The following is a 16,484-nucleotide window of genomic DNA, read 5'->3' as shown; positions in this document are numbered from 1 at the left end:
GGGAATAAGATGGGTAGGGAAGTGAGTGATGAGGCCCCTGGAATGACCGTGTGAGGTTCTCGCTCCCTCTCTTGGCCTGCTCTCTCTGTGTCCTCTCCCTCTCCGGACTTTCTCTTTGGGGGCTCAGCTCCGTGGCACTGCTGCTGCGCCTTTCCAAATCGTCCACCCCCCTGCAGTGCTGTCTCTGCATCAGCCCCGCTGTGCCCTCCTCACACCAGAGGCATCTGTTTCCTTTGATACCTCCTCCTCTCCTCTCCCCCCCACCCGCAGAGCTGGCTCCACGCAGCTCTGCTCAGCTTCAGCCCCCCCCCCCCCACTTCCATTTACCTTTGCTGTACCACATTCTCTTACTCAATGTCACTTCCTCCCTCCCTTCCCCCTTCCCCATTGTATTCGTTCCTGTCGACCTCTTCTTTGGGAATATTCTATCATTTATCTCCTCTCCCTTCCTATAGCTATTACTTGTATTTATTTCATTCTCTCAGTTTTTCATCAATCACCCTGAGTTCCCCCGCTCCCCCCCCCCAGATTTCCCTCCCTTCTTTGCACATCCCTCACGTCATGCGTTCCTCTTCCCATGTGTCTGTTGCACCTGCCCCCCCTTTCTGTAATTCTGTTCACCTCTGAAATCATCTGTCTGCTACCCATATCTGTCTCCCTCCTGCTTTTACCCTTCCAGATCCGAGGTCTGGAGAGACAGTGATGGGCTTAACACCAACATAAACTCTCCAGATTCTGTCTCCAGCTTGGCCCTTCCGTGAGGCCGGATGAATGTGGCCCCGTGCGTAAGACAGCTTGTCACAATGAGAAAAACGGCCTCACTGAGAATGGTGCTGAATCGAAACACTGTCATAGCCAGGGCCCGGAAAGAAGATGAACTCAAAAGTGCAGAAAAAGTCACTGGTATTTAGAGTGAGCTGAAGAGTGTGTGTGTGTATGGGGGGTGGGGAGGGTGCCACCAGGCTGGGAGGAGCTTAGAGTCCTAGGGAATGTCTCCTTACAGAATCAAAGTTGACAGTTTACTGACATGATGGCACTGACTGGTGAAGGGGTTATATGCCCCTGGAAGCCCATTCAATTGATTTCTTTGCCTGTTTATGTGCCTTCACAAACCATACCCCGACAGCTCCCAGCTTGTGGTATCTGCTGCTACTGGAGTTAAAATGCTGGGTAAGAGGATAAGGGATCAAAGGAACTTAGGGTGACCAAGGAGAACAGGTAGGGAGAGGGCAGACTGTGGAACAAAGGTGCAGAATAAGCAGGGAGATCATGAGGATCGCGGATGGAAAAAAGGGGTGAAAAATATAGGATGGTAAAGTGGGGGAAGGGAGGAAAATTGGGTGAGCAGGGAAGAGGCTTGTGGTAGAAGGCTCCCGCAAAGGCCGATGACACACAGGAGACCAGAAGGTGAGATCCTGATCGGGGGAGACAGGCACATGGCAGTGGGAACAGTCCACAATGCTAGGTAGTTCCAGAGTTTTCCTAGCCCAGGCGGAAGAGGCGGCCCTGCTGTCGGGGAACACATCCAGGCCCGGTGACCAGCGACAACCACAATCGGGACTGACAAGAAAACTCCAAAGTAGCGTGAAAAGGCCCGAGAGATCCGGACAGCCCCAGCAGGGAGGGAGAGCAAGGGAGCCCCAGCCGGGCAGCGTGTGCCCCTCGGTGACAGGGACCCATAGCGAGAGGGGATCGCGCAGATGGCAAGGGGCACAAGCAGAGGCAGCGACACGGAACTGGACACGGATGGGGTGGAGACACGAGGTGAAGCATGGCAAGACCAAGAGATCAAGCGGGCTCCGGGCACTGCGAGCAGCCTGGTCCAGTGCTCAGAAACGGTACGGATAATCAGAGAGGGGCAGGCAGGAGCGGGTGTAGGGTCGGGGTCGGGGGCCGGGACGGACACGCTGCACCATGAACAGGGCCTCCCCTCACCTACTAGCACCTTTCAAAAAAAAATAAAAATAAAAACTCAACTTCAGGCAAAAACGAAGACAGGGTATCCACGTCCCCTTCCGCCCCACGCCCTAGCGCGCCGGCCCATGCAGCCGGCAGCCGCGGTTCCTCCCCCATCCCGCAGCCGGCGGGGGGCCACGAGACCCTGGCCCCTTCAGGCTGACAGCTCCGAGCCCTGGCACTCACCCGGCCTCCCCTTCCCTCCAGGAACCCCGCTCCCCGCATGGCTCGGCGCGGCCCGTCTAGGCTTTCGTTACCCTCCGTGTGTCCGGCTGGCCCCTGCCTTTCCCTTCCCCGTCTCCCCCTCCGCCCGACCCAGTTCGCGCGCCTTCGCCCTCCCACTCTCCTGCCCCCACTTCCCCCCGGGCTCTCGGCGTCTGTCCGTCCGTCCGCGTCCCCTCCCCCAGCCCCTTCCCGTCCCTCTCCGTCCCCTCCAGCGGCGGCCTCCGAGCGCCTCGTCTCCCCTCCGTCTCGAGCTTCCAAAGAGCAAGGAAGGGGAGAAGAGTGAGAGGGAGAGGAGAGAGAGAAAAAAAAAAAAAAAAAAAAAAACACAACCAACCCAGCAGCATCGGAAATCGATGCACTTACACCTCAGCTGGAAGCAGGGACGGGAGTCGAACCGCGGCCGCCGAGCAGCGCGAGGCGGGGAGGGGAGGGGGCGGCTCTTGGAAGGGACTTCTCCGATGTGTTGATTCCTTTTTTTTCCCCTCCTCCTCCCTCCCTCCAGCGCTCGCTCCGGGGCGTCGGGGACGGAGATGGAAAAAATAAATAAATAAATTCACGGTGGTGAGGGAAGTGAAGGAAAATAATCAATGCTATTTGGCTGCGGCTGAAGTGTTTTCCCGGCTTCGTGAGGGGGTTTCCATTGATTCACCCAGGGCACTCGCTCGCTCCCTGCCTCCTCCTCCTCCTCCTCCTCCTCGCCCTCCTCCTCCTCCTCCTCCTCCTCCTCGCCCTCACTCCTCCGCCTCATTCACTGGCTGGAGCCGAGGCGTCCCACACAATGGAATAATCAATACCCAGGCGCCCGGGGCGGCCCCACTGAGCAGGTGCAGCGGCCCGCCCGCCGCGGCGCATGCCGGGAGTTGTAGTCTGTCCGCTCCGCCCCCGCCCCGTGGCCCACGAGCTTCGCGTGCGTCAGCCTCACGCACCCGGGACCCCGGGGCAGGCGGGCCGAGGGGCTCGGGCGCTTCCTTGGTTCGCTCCGTGTCCAAGCCAGTGCTTGTAGAGGGCAGGTCGCTTTAAACTCTCCCGTCCTCTTCCTCCAGCCTATGGAAACCATACGTGTATTTTGCTGTTCTGTTTTAAATGGGCTCTAGGGCAAGCCCTGGCTTCTGTGGGCTGCCCGGAACCGCCGGAGGCTTTTTTCATTCCCTTCTTCCTGTCTTGTTATTCCTTGATTGGGTACTAGAACCTTCCTTTCTATACCAGTTACTTGGAAATATCTGGGATCCTGCCTTTCCCGCAGTCCCATGTTCCTCTGAGTTGGGGAGGGGGAGGAAGGCTCTGGCTCCTCCTCCTCTAAAGTGGATTTGCTCCTGAGTGCTCCCATGGTCTTATACCAACACAAACAGTAACTTCCAGGATTGATTGTGTGCACAGGAACAGTTCCGAGCCTTTTTACGTGTATTAACTTATTTAATCCCACAACTCTACAAGGCAGGACACTACTATTAGTCCCAGTTTGCAGTTGAAGAAACCAAGGCACAAGAGAGTTAACTGACCCGTGGTCCATAAGTGACAAGGCCAGGACTCCAACCTCGTTGGTCTGGCTCCAGAACCCACACTTGCTGTTTAAGCATACTTCTCAAAATATAATAACGCCCCCTGAGGTGACATTTCCAGGTTCTGCCATGTGACATGTGGTTTGTTTCTGAGTCCTCACACACATTTACCCATGGAGAGGCTGGGGGGGAGGGGGAGCTCGCCCAAGACCCAGCAGCAGAGAGGGAAGCTGGGCGGGCAAGCCCAGGTTCAGCCCTGGGTCTGCTCGTGCCATTCCGGGAGGTTGCTGCCTCTGGCCTGCTGGACTGGACCTTCTAATAGAGGACACAGTAGGTCTCCTTCCTGGGTCCACACACCTGAGAGGCAAGGCAGGGATGAAATGCGGGCCAGGGAGAAGGGTGGCGCCGGCCTGGGGTGGGGAGAAGTCTGTAAACCAGCGGCCTTCTCTCCCCACGGGACTTCCCACTGGACACGTGCTTCCAGGAAAGCCCTGGGGAGCAGGCATGGAGAAACAAGCACTTGTCACCCATCTGGGAGCGTCAGTCAGCCAGGTAAGGTGTGAGTCAGCCGTGGTCCTCAGAGGGAGTGCAGAGGAGGAGCTTTCTCTGTTTTGGCTGCCAAAGCAAAAGGCCAGCCCCATGTCTTCCCTGCATTTTAAAGGAACAAACACATCTAGGCTCCCGACCTGCTCAGCGACTGTCCCTCAAGGTCTTTTCCGATCTGCTCCTCCATGGCATTTCTGGCCTCTTCTTTCTTCCCTTCTCTCTCTCTCTCTTCTCTCTCCCTCCCTCCCTTCCTCTCTCTCTCTCTCTCTTTGAATTCGTTTATTTGAAAGGCAGAGTTAGAGACAGAGAGAGATCTTCCACCTGCTGATTTACTCCCCAAATGAGCGCAATGAAGCCAGGAGCCTGGAATTCCATCCGGGTCTCCCATGTGGGTAGCAGGGGCCCAAATACTTGGGCCATCTTCTGTTGCTTTCCCAGGCCATTAGCGAGGAGCTGGCTTGGAAATGGAGCAGCTGGGACTCAGTTGCACTCACACGGGATGCCAGCATCGCAGGAGGTGGCTTAACCAGCTATGACCACAGCACTGGCCCCAGCCTCATCTTTTTCTGGCCAGGTGCTCTCCAGTTTCTGGCCCTTTGTTCTGGTCTCCATTTGGGTCTCCAACTGTTGAAATCCCACCCCATCTTTCGTTCCCATCCCAAACATCACTTCTGCCTCTGACAGTCTCTCATCCACCCTTACCCTAAACCTCCATGGCAGTATGAGGTTCCCTTGAAAACTGCACAGGAGCTTAACTGGACTCAATTTCCCGTTATGCCCCCACCCCAGCCCATGGCCGCTGGCTTGCCCTTAGTGGTCCTCCATAATGGTCAGTTAGGTACCTGCTGGACAGTGTTTGCACGAGTGGCTGTGTAAACCCCTTGTCCATGTGCCTAGTTGGGGAGGGGCTGGAGCCTGAAGCCTCAGCTCCTGGCACCCAACTCTCCCCACCGCCCTGCAGCCCTAGTTCAGCTGTAGGTGGGTGGAGTCCCGCGGGCACTGACTGCAGCTTTCCAGTTACCATAGCGACGGGTGGGGAGGCCCGGCAGGCAAAACTCTCCCTTTGGAACTACATCTCCCATCATGCACTGGAACCCCAAGGTGCCTGCTCATCCTGAGGCCCGAGACCCGGGCCGACCCCCGGCAGCCAGGAGGGCTCGAGAATAAGAAGCACAGCGCCATGGGACAGCTCGCTCGCCTGTCCACCGTGGAGGTCTAGCCGTCCGTAACCTAGCCGGCCTCCCGGGCTCCGGCCTTCCCTCGGCACCGGCACATCGGCCTAACATGGCCGCTGGTGCTGGGACCGGCCGGCCGCGCGGAGAGCCGGGCCGAGGTCGGGGGCCAGAGACTGCTCCCGGCATTCCTCGCGGTGTGGCGTGGGCTCCCCTTCCCCCCATTTCCGGGTCCCTGGCGAGGGAGACCCTCGGGCTTTGAGGTGAGACCCGAGGCTCCGCCGGCCGGTGCGGAAGCGAGGACAGGCAGGTCGCTCCAGGCAGTGAGCCTCTGGCCTGCCGGGTAGCCCGGTGTACGGAGAGGGCGTTGGAAGTGGGATGCCCGCTCCACGGCCTGCTCTCTCGGGACGCCTTTGGATTGAGGACGGCAGCGGTGGCAGGGACTTAACCGGAGCCCTGTCACTGTTGCAGAGCTTTGGGACATCGCAGCCGAGGGGGGGCCTCCTGCCACTGAGTCAGGGGCTGTAGCGTGGCAGAGGGTGTTGCGACCTGTGTGTGCCTCACACGTTCACTCTGGGCTGCGGTCTGTGCCGGGCGGTCACGCCGCAAGCCGAGCACCCCTGGGAGCTCCGCGAATGTTTGATTTTTCCATTGCAGGTAGCATGGCCCAGGGCTTGATTGAGGTGGAGCGGAAGTTCATTCCGGGGCCTGGCACAGAGCAACGGCTGCAGGAGCTGGGGGCCACCCTGGAGCGCCGGGTCACCTTCCGAGACACCTACTATGACACCCCTGAGCTGAGCCTCATGCGAGCCGACCACTGGCTGCGACAACGGGAGGATAGGGGGTGGGAGCTCAAATGTCCTGGCTCCGCAGGTGTCACGGGGCCCCACACCGAGTACAGGGAACTTGTAGCTGAACCTGCCATTGTGGCCAGGCTCTGTGAGGTGCTGGGGCCCCAGGGTATTGAGGCAAGAGGCGTGGCTGCGGTGCTGGGCTCCCTGGGGCTGCAAGAGGTAGCGAGTTTTGTGACAACACGGAGTGCCTGGAAACTGGTGCTCCCTGGAGGAGCTGAAGAGGAGCCGCTGCTCAGGGTGGACCTGGATACAGCCGATTTTGGTTACGCTGTGGGGGAGGTGGAGGCCCTGGTGCAGGAGGAGGCCGAGGTGCCCACGGCGCTGGAGAAGATCCATGGCCTCAGCATCAAGCTTGGTGAGGGCGCGGGGCTGGTCCTGCTCCCACCTCACTCTTCCTTCCGGGTGGCACCCATTGGCTCAGATCACGGGGTGGGGGTGGGGTGTCTCTGGATCATGTCTGTAACAGGAATTGCTTTAGCAATTTTCGGAAGGACCCAGTTGGCTGCAAGTTCTATCCAACCCACTTTCTTCTTTCACAGTAGCTGTGCAGTCTGGATTTGACCCTCCTGTGTGTCTCTAATTGTATCTCATTTCGCTCTCATACCTGTAGGCAGGTCTCCTGCACTTCGGTTTGTCCGTGCTCTGCTTGGACCCTACCTTCACCCAAACGTCTAAGCTTTAAAAAAAAAAAATTGAGAGGCAGAGAAGCAGCTGCCATCTGCTGGTTCACTCCCCTAAAGCCCCCAAGAGCTGAGGCTGGAGTCAAGCACTCCATCCTGGTCTCCCACGTGGGTGGCAGGGACCCACGTACTTGTCATCCGCTGCCTCCCTGGGAGTGCACTGGCAGGAAGCTGGAGCCAGGAGTTAGAGCTGGGAACGGAACCTAGGCACGCCCACCCCTTCCTTCTTCTTCTTCTTTTTTTTTTTAATAGCTTCTTTTGTCCCAGTGGCTCTAAGTAAAAGGCAAAACCAGTATTTCTGGGAGACAGTGGGGTAAGCTTTGGGCCGGGTTGTTTTGGTCTTCAGGCTTGGTCCGTCCGGCTGGTTGTCCAGTACAAGGATGGGGCTGGGCATCCCTGGGGTCTCACAGTCCTGGAGGCTGTTCGGGCCTCCCCCTCCTCCCGGCAGACGTGTGCCCAGTCGCCTTCTCCGTGCTCAGCTTGGTGTCGGGCACTCACACTAGGCACTGCAACAGGCCCACTGCCACGCGGAGAATGTCCCGTGTGAATCCCACCCCATGGCTGCAGCTCCAATTTTCTACATGCACAGCTCTGCGTGTGCTTTGTACCTAGCTGATGGGCTTCGGCCTGCCTCTGCAGGCTCTCCTCTTGCCTGGGGGACAGAGGTAGTAACTGCCAAGGGGCCAATGCGGCAGCGTGCTGTCGTCATGGTGCCTGGCTACCTCTTCGCCATTTCTCCTCGCTGGAGGAAGGCCCACTTCCACAGGCCGGTGAGGGCGTGGGCCAGTGGGCTGCACCGATGGCATTCAGAATCCCAGCGCTACCTTGGGAATGACCGTGGGGTCCCGGCTGGGTGGATAGGGGCTGGACTCAGGGAGCTTCCTGCTCTGCTTCTCTCCTCACCCTGCCTGTAGGTGTGCCAGCCCGGGAGACAGCCCCTGCCAAGCTGATCGTGTACCTCCAGCGCTTCCGGCCCCAGGACTATGAGCGCCTGCTAGAAGCATACAGCGCCGCAGAGAGGATGGGGACCAAGCATCCTGGTGACAGCCTGGGCTCCGGGGGCCCTTCCTAGATCAAGCGGGACTCTGGGCCCAGTGGGATGCATTCCTGGGGTCGCTGTGTCTCTTCCCATCGCACAGTGACCCCTCCGTCCACAGCTCTGCCTGCTCCTTCACCCCATCCCCAGCTGCCCTTCTTCAAGCCCTCCCTGGCTGCCTCCTTTCTCTCATCCGTCAGATGCAATCTGTGGGCCGCCCCTCTCCCCTGGCCGCTAAGCAGCCTCCATTGATTTCCGCTCGTGTTTATAGGATTTCCACTTAGCCGTGATCAGTAGTTAAGCACAGGAAAATCCCTTGCCACCCCCCCTCCCTTGGTCGATGCCATTGATTCTGCCAGCGGCTCCTAAACCGCCTTACAGCTGAGTTAGAGATGAGGGGAGGCAGCGGGATTTCCCTGCCTGGGGGTGTGGGGAGTAGCAGCAGGTTGGGGAAGTGGCTGGGAATCCCGGAACTGCGGGAGTGCTGGTCTGACTGTGCCACGGTGCCCAGCTCTGCCCCAGTTGGTAGAGTGCCTCCTGTGGAAGCTGCTCCCATCTGAAGACACTCCTGGTGGAGACGGGTTCCCAGGATGCCGTGGAAGGAGACACATATGTCGTGTCAGAAGGCTCTCCCCTCGCTGTGATTCACACGCATTTTCTACCTCAAATATACCCAAATATGGCTTTCCAACCCCTTCAGGCTTTATTGGGCTTTCATTATTTGTGGGGGAAGGGACCACCCCTCCCCCCTGTTCTTGCAGTGGCAAACACAGGGCCGGAGCGCCACCTGCTGGTAGACCTCAGGTGTAGGCCTCCAGCTGTTGCGGCTCCAAGGCTTTGGGACAGGTGGGCAGTTACTGCCAGGTCTCCACAGGCAAGTTGTTCACCTCAAAGGTCTCCTGGACGGACTGGCCAAGGTGGTTATAGGTGAGGCGCAGCTTCAGCCGCAAGGGGGCCTAGGGACAGGAGCGTGGAGACCAGGGGCAGCGTCCATGACTTCTCCCATCCCTGGGTCTCCCACCCAGGGGCTCCAGCTCACCTTGTTAGGATTGAGGATTCTGAAAAGCTGGGTGATGGGCAGGCTGCTCTGAGCTGGAACCGTGTCCCCACTGGGGGCCTGCAGCTGCAGCTGCAAACTCTGGGCACAGGTGGTTTGGAGAGAGCCTCCAGCCACGGTGCTTCCAGACCGCTTTCCCGTCGGCCCCCGAGTGCCCGTCTTGGTCTGTCTCCAGCCACCCCCTCTACTTTAAGGCCTTTTCTCCTGGAGTGCCCAGGCCAGGTCTGAACCCTGATCTTTACAAACCTTGGGCACAGCAGCCTGGCAGGTGAAATGGGTGACATCACCCCCCGAGGAGTTGGTGGTAGTGACGGTGATCAGGAGCAAAGCGGGAGTTTCAGGTGGTCGAATGAAAGAGAGGTTCAGCTGTACCCCATCACGCTCAAACGCTTTGCAGTCGGGGATGGCAGCTAGGGTCGAGAGAGAGGCCGCTCAGTGGGCAGGCTGAGAACATACTCGTTCGTCCATTTTTTCGTCCATTCAGCACGCTCTCAGCGAGACTTACTGGTAGTGGCAAAGTAGACAGGAACATGAGGTTGGCGCTTACACTCGGGGGTGTTGGGGAGAAACAATAAAGGAAAGAAGCCAGACCATCACAGGCCGTAAGTGGTATCGGGAAGGCGAGAAATTATGCCGGGATTAACTGGGAAGACCCGACTGCAAGGAGTGGCAGGGAAAGGCAGCCGGCATTGAGCTGACGGCTGAGCCAGTCTGAAGTGCTGAGGAAAGAACACCCCATATAAAAAGAACTTGAGTCACCAAGCGCATGGCCGGGGAGGGCTTGAGGGGTGAGGGCCAGTGGAGTGGTGATGGGGGATGTGGCATGAGATAGGGGGGGCCCACAGGCCATGGTAAAAAGACAAAAGAGAGGCCTAATAGGGTGACCCCTCCCCCTGCTGAGAAGGGGCTGGGGGACCCAGGCACGGGAAGGGTGACGAGCCTTGGTCCCTGGCTCAGGATCAGGAGCCGCCTTCTCTGAGGCGTCTTCCCTCCGCTGCAGCTCACCTGGGGGTGCAGGTGCACAGGGAAGGTCGAGGAGGTGTACTAAGGTGCCTCCCGGGAGGGGACCCTGAGGGGGCGGGCACGGGGCCTCCCCAGAAGAGCCGTCCAGGAGGTGCAGCAGATCCAAGAGCTTGGAGGCCTGGGCCAAGGACGGAAGGCTCAGGGCTGGGTGTGGAGGCTCCCCCGGGGCCGCCTCAAGCCAGGCTTTCCGCCTCCCTCACCTGGGGCTCCGTGGGCACAGGGGCTGCGGCTTCCGAAAGCTGGGCAGCCTTGTTGCTTTCCTCTTCTTCCTCTTCGACCTGAGTGTCGCCTCGCTCCGCCAGGGGCATCCTTTCAAGAATGGCAGCCCTGAGAGGATGGGAGGGCGGGTGGGACAGGAAGCATCTGGGGGTGGGGGCCAAGACCACAGGGCACCGTGGCGCAGGGCGGGGCAGGGCGGGTCGGAGGGGCCTTTGTGAGTTCTTTGTGGGTTTCACGTGAGCCCGGAGGGCCGGAAGCCAGCACCGCATCGGAGAGCCTCAGGGGGAGGCTCCCACGTGGATGGGGAAGGCCACAGGCGAGGGCCGAGTGAGACCGCACTGCAGCGGGCTGCCAGGCACACCTCATGTGGTCGTACTTCCGGAAGAGCGCGTTATACTCCACAGCCCGCTGCTGCAGCTCCACGTCCACACAGCTCCCGTAGATGGACACCACCTGGCGGATGCGGCTGCGCCACAGTGCGGCGCGTGAGCGGCAGCGGCAGTGGGCCCTGCCCTGCGCTCCACGCTCTGGCAGGGCAGGGAGAGGCTGCACAGAGTAAGGAGACCCCCGGGATAGCTGGCCCTAGGGACCAGGGGAGCAGTGGGGCCTGTGTCTGCAGGGGTGCTCAGCGAAGGGAGTCTCACGGGCTCAGGCCCCCTCCTCACTTGTTGTCCCCGCGGAACCGGGTGCTGAGCTTCATGAGGGCCGTGAGGGCGTAGGCTCTGGTGGCCGGCAGGGACAGATGGGACTGCAGCACCTTTTCCAACAGTGCCAACACCTCCTCTTCTTCCACCTTCGGGCATGGACGAGTAGTGAGCCAGGGCCCAGCCCTGCCCACCCTGTCCCTCTCCAGTGAACCCCCATGCAGGTCTCACCTGAAGGGGCTCAGTTTCCTCGCAGTTCCCCTCTAATAAGAGGTCCCCGTATTCCCCGATGCACCAGGCTGCCACTTGCACCAGCGGTTGCTGTGTGGGGTAAGAAACACCCCCAGGTCAGTGTCTGGGTCAGTTCCATACTCTGCAGCCTCCCTGGGTCGTGCAGAGATAGTGGGGCTTGGCAGGGTGGGAAGAGCCGACTTTGATAGCTGGCTCTGTCCTGGTGCCCACTGCCCTCTGGTGGCCAAGCATCAGAACTACATGCCCTAAACACACGATGGCGGCAGGGGGTCCCCCCAGGAAGGGGTGGTGGTTTCGGCCCACAGGGCTTAAGATGAAAAAGGACACTACAGATGCTGGCTGGCATCAGTTAACTCAGCATTCAAGGGAATAGCAACATCGAAGACGTGCAGAATGAGCTTTGATCTGATGCTCATGGCAGCTCTGGGGGACAGGCAGGGTAGAAGGAACCTAAATAAAGTCCCATTAGTCATCTGTGGCTACACAGCCAGTAGGTAGCAAGGCCAGGACAGAAGCCCAGTGTTCTCACTAAAAACAGCCCTGGCCTTGGGTGTCTTCTGCACCAAGTAGCTGGATTGGGATGGAGGGAGCAGGTGGGCAGCCCTGGGCCTGGGAAGGTGGGATTGGTACCTGGGAGATATCATTTGCCAGGGCACTGTAGAGGCGGCACACTGAGTAGGCGTGTAACTCCCGGGCCCCCCCAATCAGCTGGATCAGGTTGGCCACTGCGTCATCACGCACATGGGTGCCTGCCTAGGGGGGGATGGGGGGACACAGCCAGTTAACTATGCTCAGCTCTGCCCACTCCTGCCCCGCTCCCTGGCCAGCCCCCGCCTCACCGTTGTCAGTACGTGCAGGATGGTGTCTATGTGCCACCGTTTGCTTGGAGCGAACCTGGGGGACATGGCTCATCAGGGCTGACCCTGCCGGGACTCACCCCGCTCTGCTTCCCCACACCTGTCGCCTCACCTTTCCGCAGCCAGCAGGATGCCCGAGGCACAGTCGGCCCGGAGATCAGGCGGGCAGGACTCCAGGAAGGCCTGCAGCTCCCGCATCATGGCTCGCACATTGGAGCTATTCACCAGGGCCAAGCTCAGCTCCAGGGCCCGCCTGGAGGGAAAAAGACAAGGGCCTATGCGGGCCCTCCCCTGCCCCAGGCAGCCGTCCCTGTAATGCCCTTGCTGCAGGTGCTCTGAGTTGCTGTGGGCCCTCTCCCCTGCTGCCGGGTGAGCCCTTGCTCTCTGCTCACCGGCTGAGGGAGGCGTCGGTTTCCTGCAGACACTCCACCACCGTGGGCCGGTGCCGCTGCACAGCCCCATGGTCGGACTGCACCAGCCGCAGCAGCGACGTCAGGGCCACATACCTGCTCGGGCGGGGGGGGGGGAGAGGCTCTATCACGCCATGGCCATCAGCCCGCAGCCCCGTCAGAGGGAGGCAGATGAGGGGGCTCTGGAGGACGCGGTGGCACAGCCCAGCCAGACACCTGGGTCTGTTACCTAATGTTCTTGTCACTGTTGAGCAGGAAGCGGCCAAGAATGTTGACAGCTAGGACCTAAGGGAGGTGGCGGTCAGGGGAGGAGCAACCTGCTCATTCAGGAGCAGGGACCCCGGGGCACCGGATGGCAGGGTAGGAAGGAGAGACTGGTGAACAGGACCCCTGTGCCTGGCCAGGGGCAGTAGGCGGGGCCGCAGCAGGACAGGCCGATACCCGCAGGCCGGCTGCAGAATGGATGTCCATGATGGTGAGCACTGTCTCAAACAGGATGGCGCTGCCCGCGTTGCGGCTGGTGTCTGTGTTGGTGGCCACCTGAGCGGACAGTAAGGAGAGCTCCATCTGCACGGGGCTCCGCAAGGTCTCTACCACATCATCTCTCCACCCCTCAGCCATCCAAAGGAGTGGCCGCCAGGTGCCAAGGCCAGACTGGGCGCTAAAGACTGAGCTCTCCTGCAGGGAGCCCACCGTCTTGAGGGGACAGGGAGGGCAAGGGGTGCGCGGGGCTGGGGTAACACAGCAGCACAGCTGACCCATGCCCCTCCCCAGCGCCCCACCTGGGCCAGCAAGTCATTCATGGCCTCGCTGCTCTCCTCGTGGTTCCGGCCCAGAATGCGAAGTAGACGAAGTATCTGCACCTGTGGTTGGATTAAAGGTTGAAAGGCAGAAGAGAGCCTAGAGAAAGGGGCACGGGGCTGGTGACCCAAAGGGCAGCGTTGTGAGGGGTCTGGCCGTGCCCTGCAGCTCTGCGCACCTCTCCCACCTCCACAGGCCCCTTGAGCCCTGGAAGGGATCACAGGTGTGCGAGGCCAGCGGAATCCAGTAGACTTTTTCCATGGTTACCAACCTGGACGTTCTGACCTCTCTGTGCCTCATCTTTCCACCAGAGCCGTCCTTCACCTGCTGTCCTCCTACTCAGGACACTGCCAGAACCCAGGTGTTCTCTGGGAGGTGACCACTGGCCCGGTCTTACTGCAAAGCCCTCTCCGCTCCAAGGAGGCAGCAGGGAGAGGTCGGCCCACCTGCAGGAAGGGGTCGCTGACTCCAGCGATGCTGTGTTCTGTGGAGTAGCCTGTGGTCACGAGGGTCCGGAGGATTTGCACCAGTTGGGGCACCACCTGGAGGGAGGGCACAGCTCTGCCTGGGCCTTCTTCATTCTCCAAACCGGAAGCCCGCTCCTCCCCAGCTGCCCCTGCACCTGCCCACCTTTCGGAAGTGCCTGAGGGCTGCAGGGCTTCGTTCACAGAGCTCAGTGATCAGTGTCATGGTGGTCAGCAGGATGCCTGGGGGCGGGGCAGGGAGAGTCTGCTGTGTGTGTGGGGGGGTGGGGGGCTGGGGGTGTGCACTGCCCTTCTCCTCGGAGCTAGTGCTCCTGTCTCATTTTTTCACTTCTGTCCAAAGGCAGGCTAGGGAACCCTGCAGCCTTACCATGGTGGTGCTCTTGAAGCAGTTGGGTGCAGGGCGGGAGGAAGACACTAGAGAGCTCGGGGGCTTTCCGGATCATGTGCACTGCGGTCAGGATAGCCTGCGGAGGTCCGGGGTCTCAGACGCCAGGGCAGGGACCCCCGAGGATGGACTCCCCACCTCCGCGGCGTGGCAGACTGTGGGCAGTTTCTGGGAGCCCCTGCCGTCTCACCTTCTTCCGCACGTAGGGGCTGGGCTCCAGCAGCAGCTTCTCCACCTCTGGGAGCAGGTCCCGGCACATGTCAGCGGAGCCCATGGCGCTCAGAGTGCACAGGGCCAGCCCTTGTACTGGATGAAAGCCCTGGCTCAGGTCGCTGCATGGTGGGGAGGCCAGCCGTCAAGCCCGGGAACAGCAGACCTTCCCAGCACCTGCGCAGGCAGTCCCGTGGGCTGTCCCAGTTCCCACGCGCCCATCTCCCTGCTTCCCAGAAGCCTCTCACTTCTTGATGCTGTTGGTAATGAGTAGGTGGGCATCGTGCCTCTCATCCAACAGAAGCATGGCCCCCAGGTAGCCCACCCTCTTGTCTGTGAATCTGGGGGAGGCGATCAATTTCAGACACTCCATCTACAGGGGAGGGAGCAGACCCAGAGGGCCAGGGTGAAACCAGAGGCGCCGAGGCTCGCCGGGCTCCACCTGCCTTCCTCCTCAACACCAGCTCGACTGGGGAGCCGGCACGCCCCATCATCCTCCCTTCAGCAAGAGGAGAGGCGGAGAAGGTTCCGGCGCGAGTGAACAGTTTCATGAGACCAGGAGTGGAGGAGGAGGAGGGCAGAGGAGAGGAGAGGAGGTGCCCGGAATAGCACTGGCCAGGGAAGGCAGAGTTCGGGCCAGCTGGCAGGGACAGAACCCTGCGGCGCGGGCTGTGAGCGCTCAGAAACCGTGTGCAGAGGGAACGCAATCAGGGCACCTGGAGGTGAGGGGCTGAGGCTCAGGGGCAGGTTGTCGCCGGCCAGTACCTGTCCAAAGTGGGCGGGGTAGCCCAACATGTGGACGTACAGCAGCTTGGCCAGCTGGCGGTGCCTCTGCGCAGGGTCCCCGTCGCGGAAGGAGGCCCGGATGTGGGCGCACTCCCTCTGGATCACCTCCCGCTCCTGCGCCTGGGTCTTGGCCCCACGGATCTCCTCGATTAGATCCTGGAGCTTCAGCGAAGTCACCACCATCCTGGGGGACAGAGCCCGGGAGTGCAAGCAGAGGGCTTTTACACTCTGGCCTTTCTGCCCAAGCGTGCCTTGTGCCAAGATCCTGAGGGCCTGGGTCCCACGGCTACCCTAACAGTGAGCCCCACCTCTGTCTTCCCGCCCCGCCCCTAGCCACCGCCCGAGGAGGGCCCCCACTGCGCATGCGCCCCCGCCCCACCCTGCGCTCGCTCGCGCCGAGCAGGCGCTAGGGCCCCGCCTATCCCCCCCCCCCCCCCCCCCCCCGCTGCCTGCACCTGGGCGCCGGTTTCTAGCCCAGCCATCCCTCTCCTAGCCAGCGCTGCGGGGTTCCTTCCCGCAATCCCATCCCAGGAGGCCCCGGCTCCCCACCTCAGGACGCCAGGCTCACCTGGCGTGGGTCTCAACTCCGCTCCTGTGCCCCAGCGCTTCCTGATACAGGGCCGAGCAGGGGTTGGCGCTTCGTCGGGTTCTTCCCTCTCCCCGCCTCCACCACGGGACCCCGCCCCTCCTGGGCCAACCTGCTGAGGCCTCTTAAAGCCTGGGACCTGGAGCCAAGGTTCTGGAGGTCAGGGGTTAAGAGCTCTTGCCAGCAGAAGGGTAGGGGGTGGAGGGGCGGAGACACTGTGCCAGTCCTGCGGTTCCCCCAGGCACATCCTCCCCACCGCACCCCAAAGGAGATGACAATCCCCCCCTTTTTTGAACTTTTTTATTAATATATTTTTTTTTTGTTAAATTTCTTTGTTTTTCCTGCAAGACTTGGTGTTGGCGGCACTGTTGTATAACTTCAATCCCAAATTCCATGAAATAGAAATCAGAAGTAAAGGTTGAGAGAGGGGAGGAAGGAGGGAGGCAGGCCAAGGAGTAAACAGTTTGACTAGAAAAAAAGAAGAGGGGGTGTGTGGTGGGCATTCCCGGGCAAGGCCATTCCTTGAGGGAGGGGTTGGCAGGCGGTCTGCCTATGCCTCATGCAGGGGAGGGAGGAAAGAGCTCCCTGGGGGTGAGTTAGTCCCGGGGATCAGCCACAACCTCTCCAGGGCTCTCCACCCACACCCACCTCTCAGCTGGGGTCTGCCTCCCGCCTCAGCCCTGCCGTGGAGAGTGTGTGAGAGATGGCTTCCCTCGATGGCCTCCTGTCTTCCCGTTTCACGAGATGGTCGTGTGATGGGGGCAGGGACAGGACCCACTGGGAGGCTGCTTCAGCTGCCAC

General features: G+C 60.5%; 3 protein-coding genes across 9 annotated transcripts in view; 1 reads left to right on the top strand and 2 right to left on the bottom strand.

Annotated features, from left to right (window-relative positions):
• Nucleotides 1-2,820, bottom strand: part of ZFHX2 (zinc finger homeobox 2) — a 28,254-nt gene extending 25,434 nt beyond the window's left edge. The window contains exon 1 of the mRNA XM_062205418.1: nt 2,545-2,820. The gene's annotated coding sequence lies outside the window, so the exon portion shown is untranslated. The remainder of the gene's footprint in view (nt 1-2,544) is intronic.
• A 2,498-nt stretch (nt 2,821-5,318) lies between these two features.
• THTPA (thiamine triphosphatase) lies at nt 5,319-8,687 on the top strand. The gene is made up of 3 exons (XM_062205417.1): nt 5,319-5,661; nt 6,056-6,607; nt 7,847-8,687. Exons 2-3 carry the CDS (start codon nt 6,061-6,063, stop codon nt 8,002-8,004), a joined length of 705 nt encoding a protein of 234 aa, XP_062061401.1. The 5' UTR covers nt 5,319-5,661; nt 6,056-6,060; the 3' UTR covers nt 8,005-8,687.
• On the bottom strand, nt 8,655-15,736 carry AP1G2 (adaptor related protein complex 1 subunit gamma 2). 7 transcript variants are annotated; one of them, XM_062205410.1, is made up of 22 exons: nt 15,666-15,736; nt 15,077-15,281; nt 14,560-14,684; nt 14,292-14,433; nt 14,084-14,180; nt 13,862-13,938; nt 13,678-13,773; nt 13,213-13,350; nt 12,872-12,970; nt 12,660-12,715; nt 12,413-12,526; nt 12,133-12,273; nt 12,003-12,057; nt 11,794-11,916; nt 11,143-11,232; nt 10,933-11,060; nt 10,629-10,733; nt 10,249-10,375; nt 10,031-10,166; nt 9,272-9,435; nt 9,008-9,106; nt 8,655-8,924 (listed from the first exon to the last, which is right to left on the bottom strand). In XM_062205410.1, exons 2-22 carry the CDS (start codon nt 15,278-15,280, stop codon nt 8,823-8,825), a joined length of 2,418 nt encoding a protein of 805 aa, XP_062061394.1. In that variant the 5' UTR covers nt 15,281; nt 15,666-15,736; the 3' UTR covers nt 8,655-8,822. The 7 variants fall into 7 exon arrangements, 6 of the variants coding, with proteins under 6 accessions (XP_062061394.1, XP_062061396.1, XP_062061397.1 ...); XM_062205412.1 differs by having other exon boundaries at nt 10,249-10,357; XM_062205413.1 differs by having other exon boundaries at nt 13,213-13,293.
• Between the last annotated feature and the right edge of the window lie 748 nt (nt 15,737-16,484).

Source organism: Lepus europaeus, chromosome 11 (assembly GCF_033115175.1).
Source record: "Lepus europaeus isolate LE1 chromosome 11, mLepTim1.pri, whole genome shotgun sequence".
Taxonomy (NCBI): Eukaryota; Metazoa; Chordata; class Mammalia; order Lagomorpha; family Leporidae; genus Lepus; species Lepus europaeus.
Note: the sequence above shows the minus strand (reverse complement) of the source record. Positions and strands in the feature narration are given on the sequence as shown.

Bases quoted from the DNA above. Each gene is read 5' to 3' on its own strand.
- AP1G2 (XM_062205410.1), bottom strand. From the start codon at position 15,280: ATGGTGGTGACTTCGCTGAAGCTCCAGGATCTAATCGAGGAGATCCGT. The intron at 13,351-13,677 runs GTGGGCCGACCT...TTGGGTCACCAG, and splicing joins TCAGCGACCCCTTCCTGCAG to CCCCGTGCCCCTTTCTCTAG. The intron at 11,061-11,142 runs GTGAGACCTGCA...CCATGCCCGAAG, and splicing joins AGGAAACTGAGCCCCTTCAG to GTGGAAGAAGAGGAGGTGTT.
- THTPA (XM_062205417.1), top strand. From the start codon at position 6,061: ATGGCCCAGGGCTTGATTGAGGTGGAGCGGAAGTTCATTCCGGGGCCT. The intron at 6,608-7,846 runs GTGAGGGCGCGG...CCCTGCCTGTAG, and splicing joins TGGCCTCAGCATCAAGCTTG to GTGTGCCAGCCCGGGAGACA.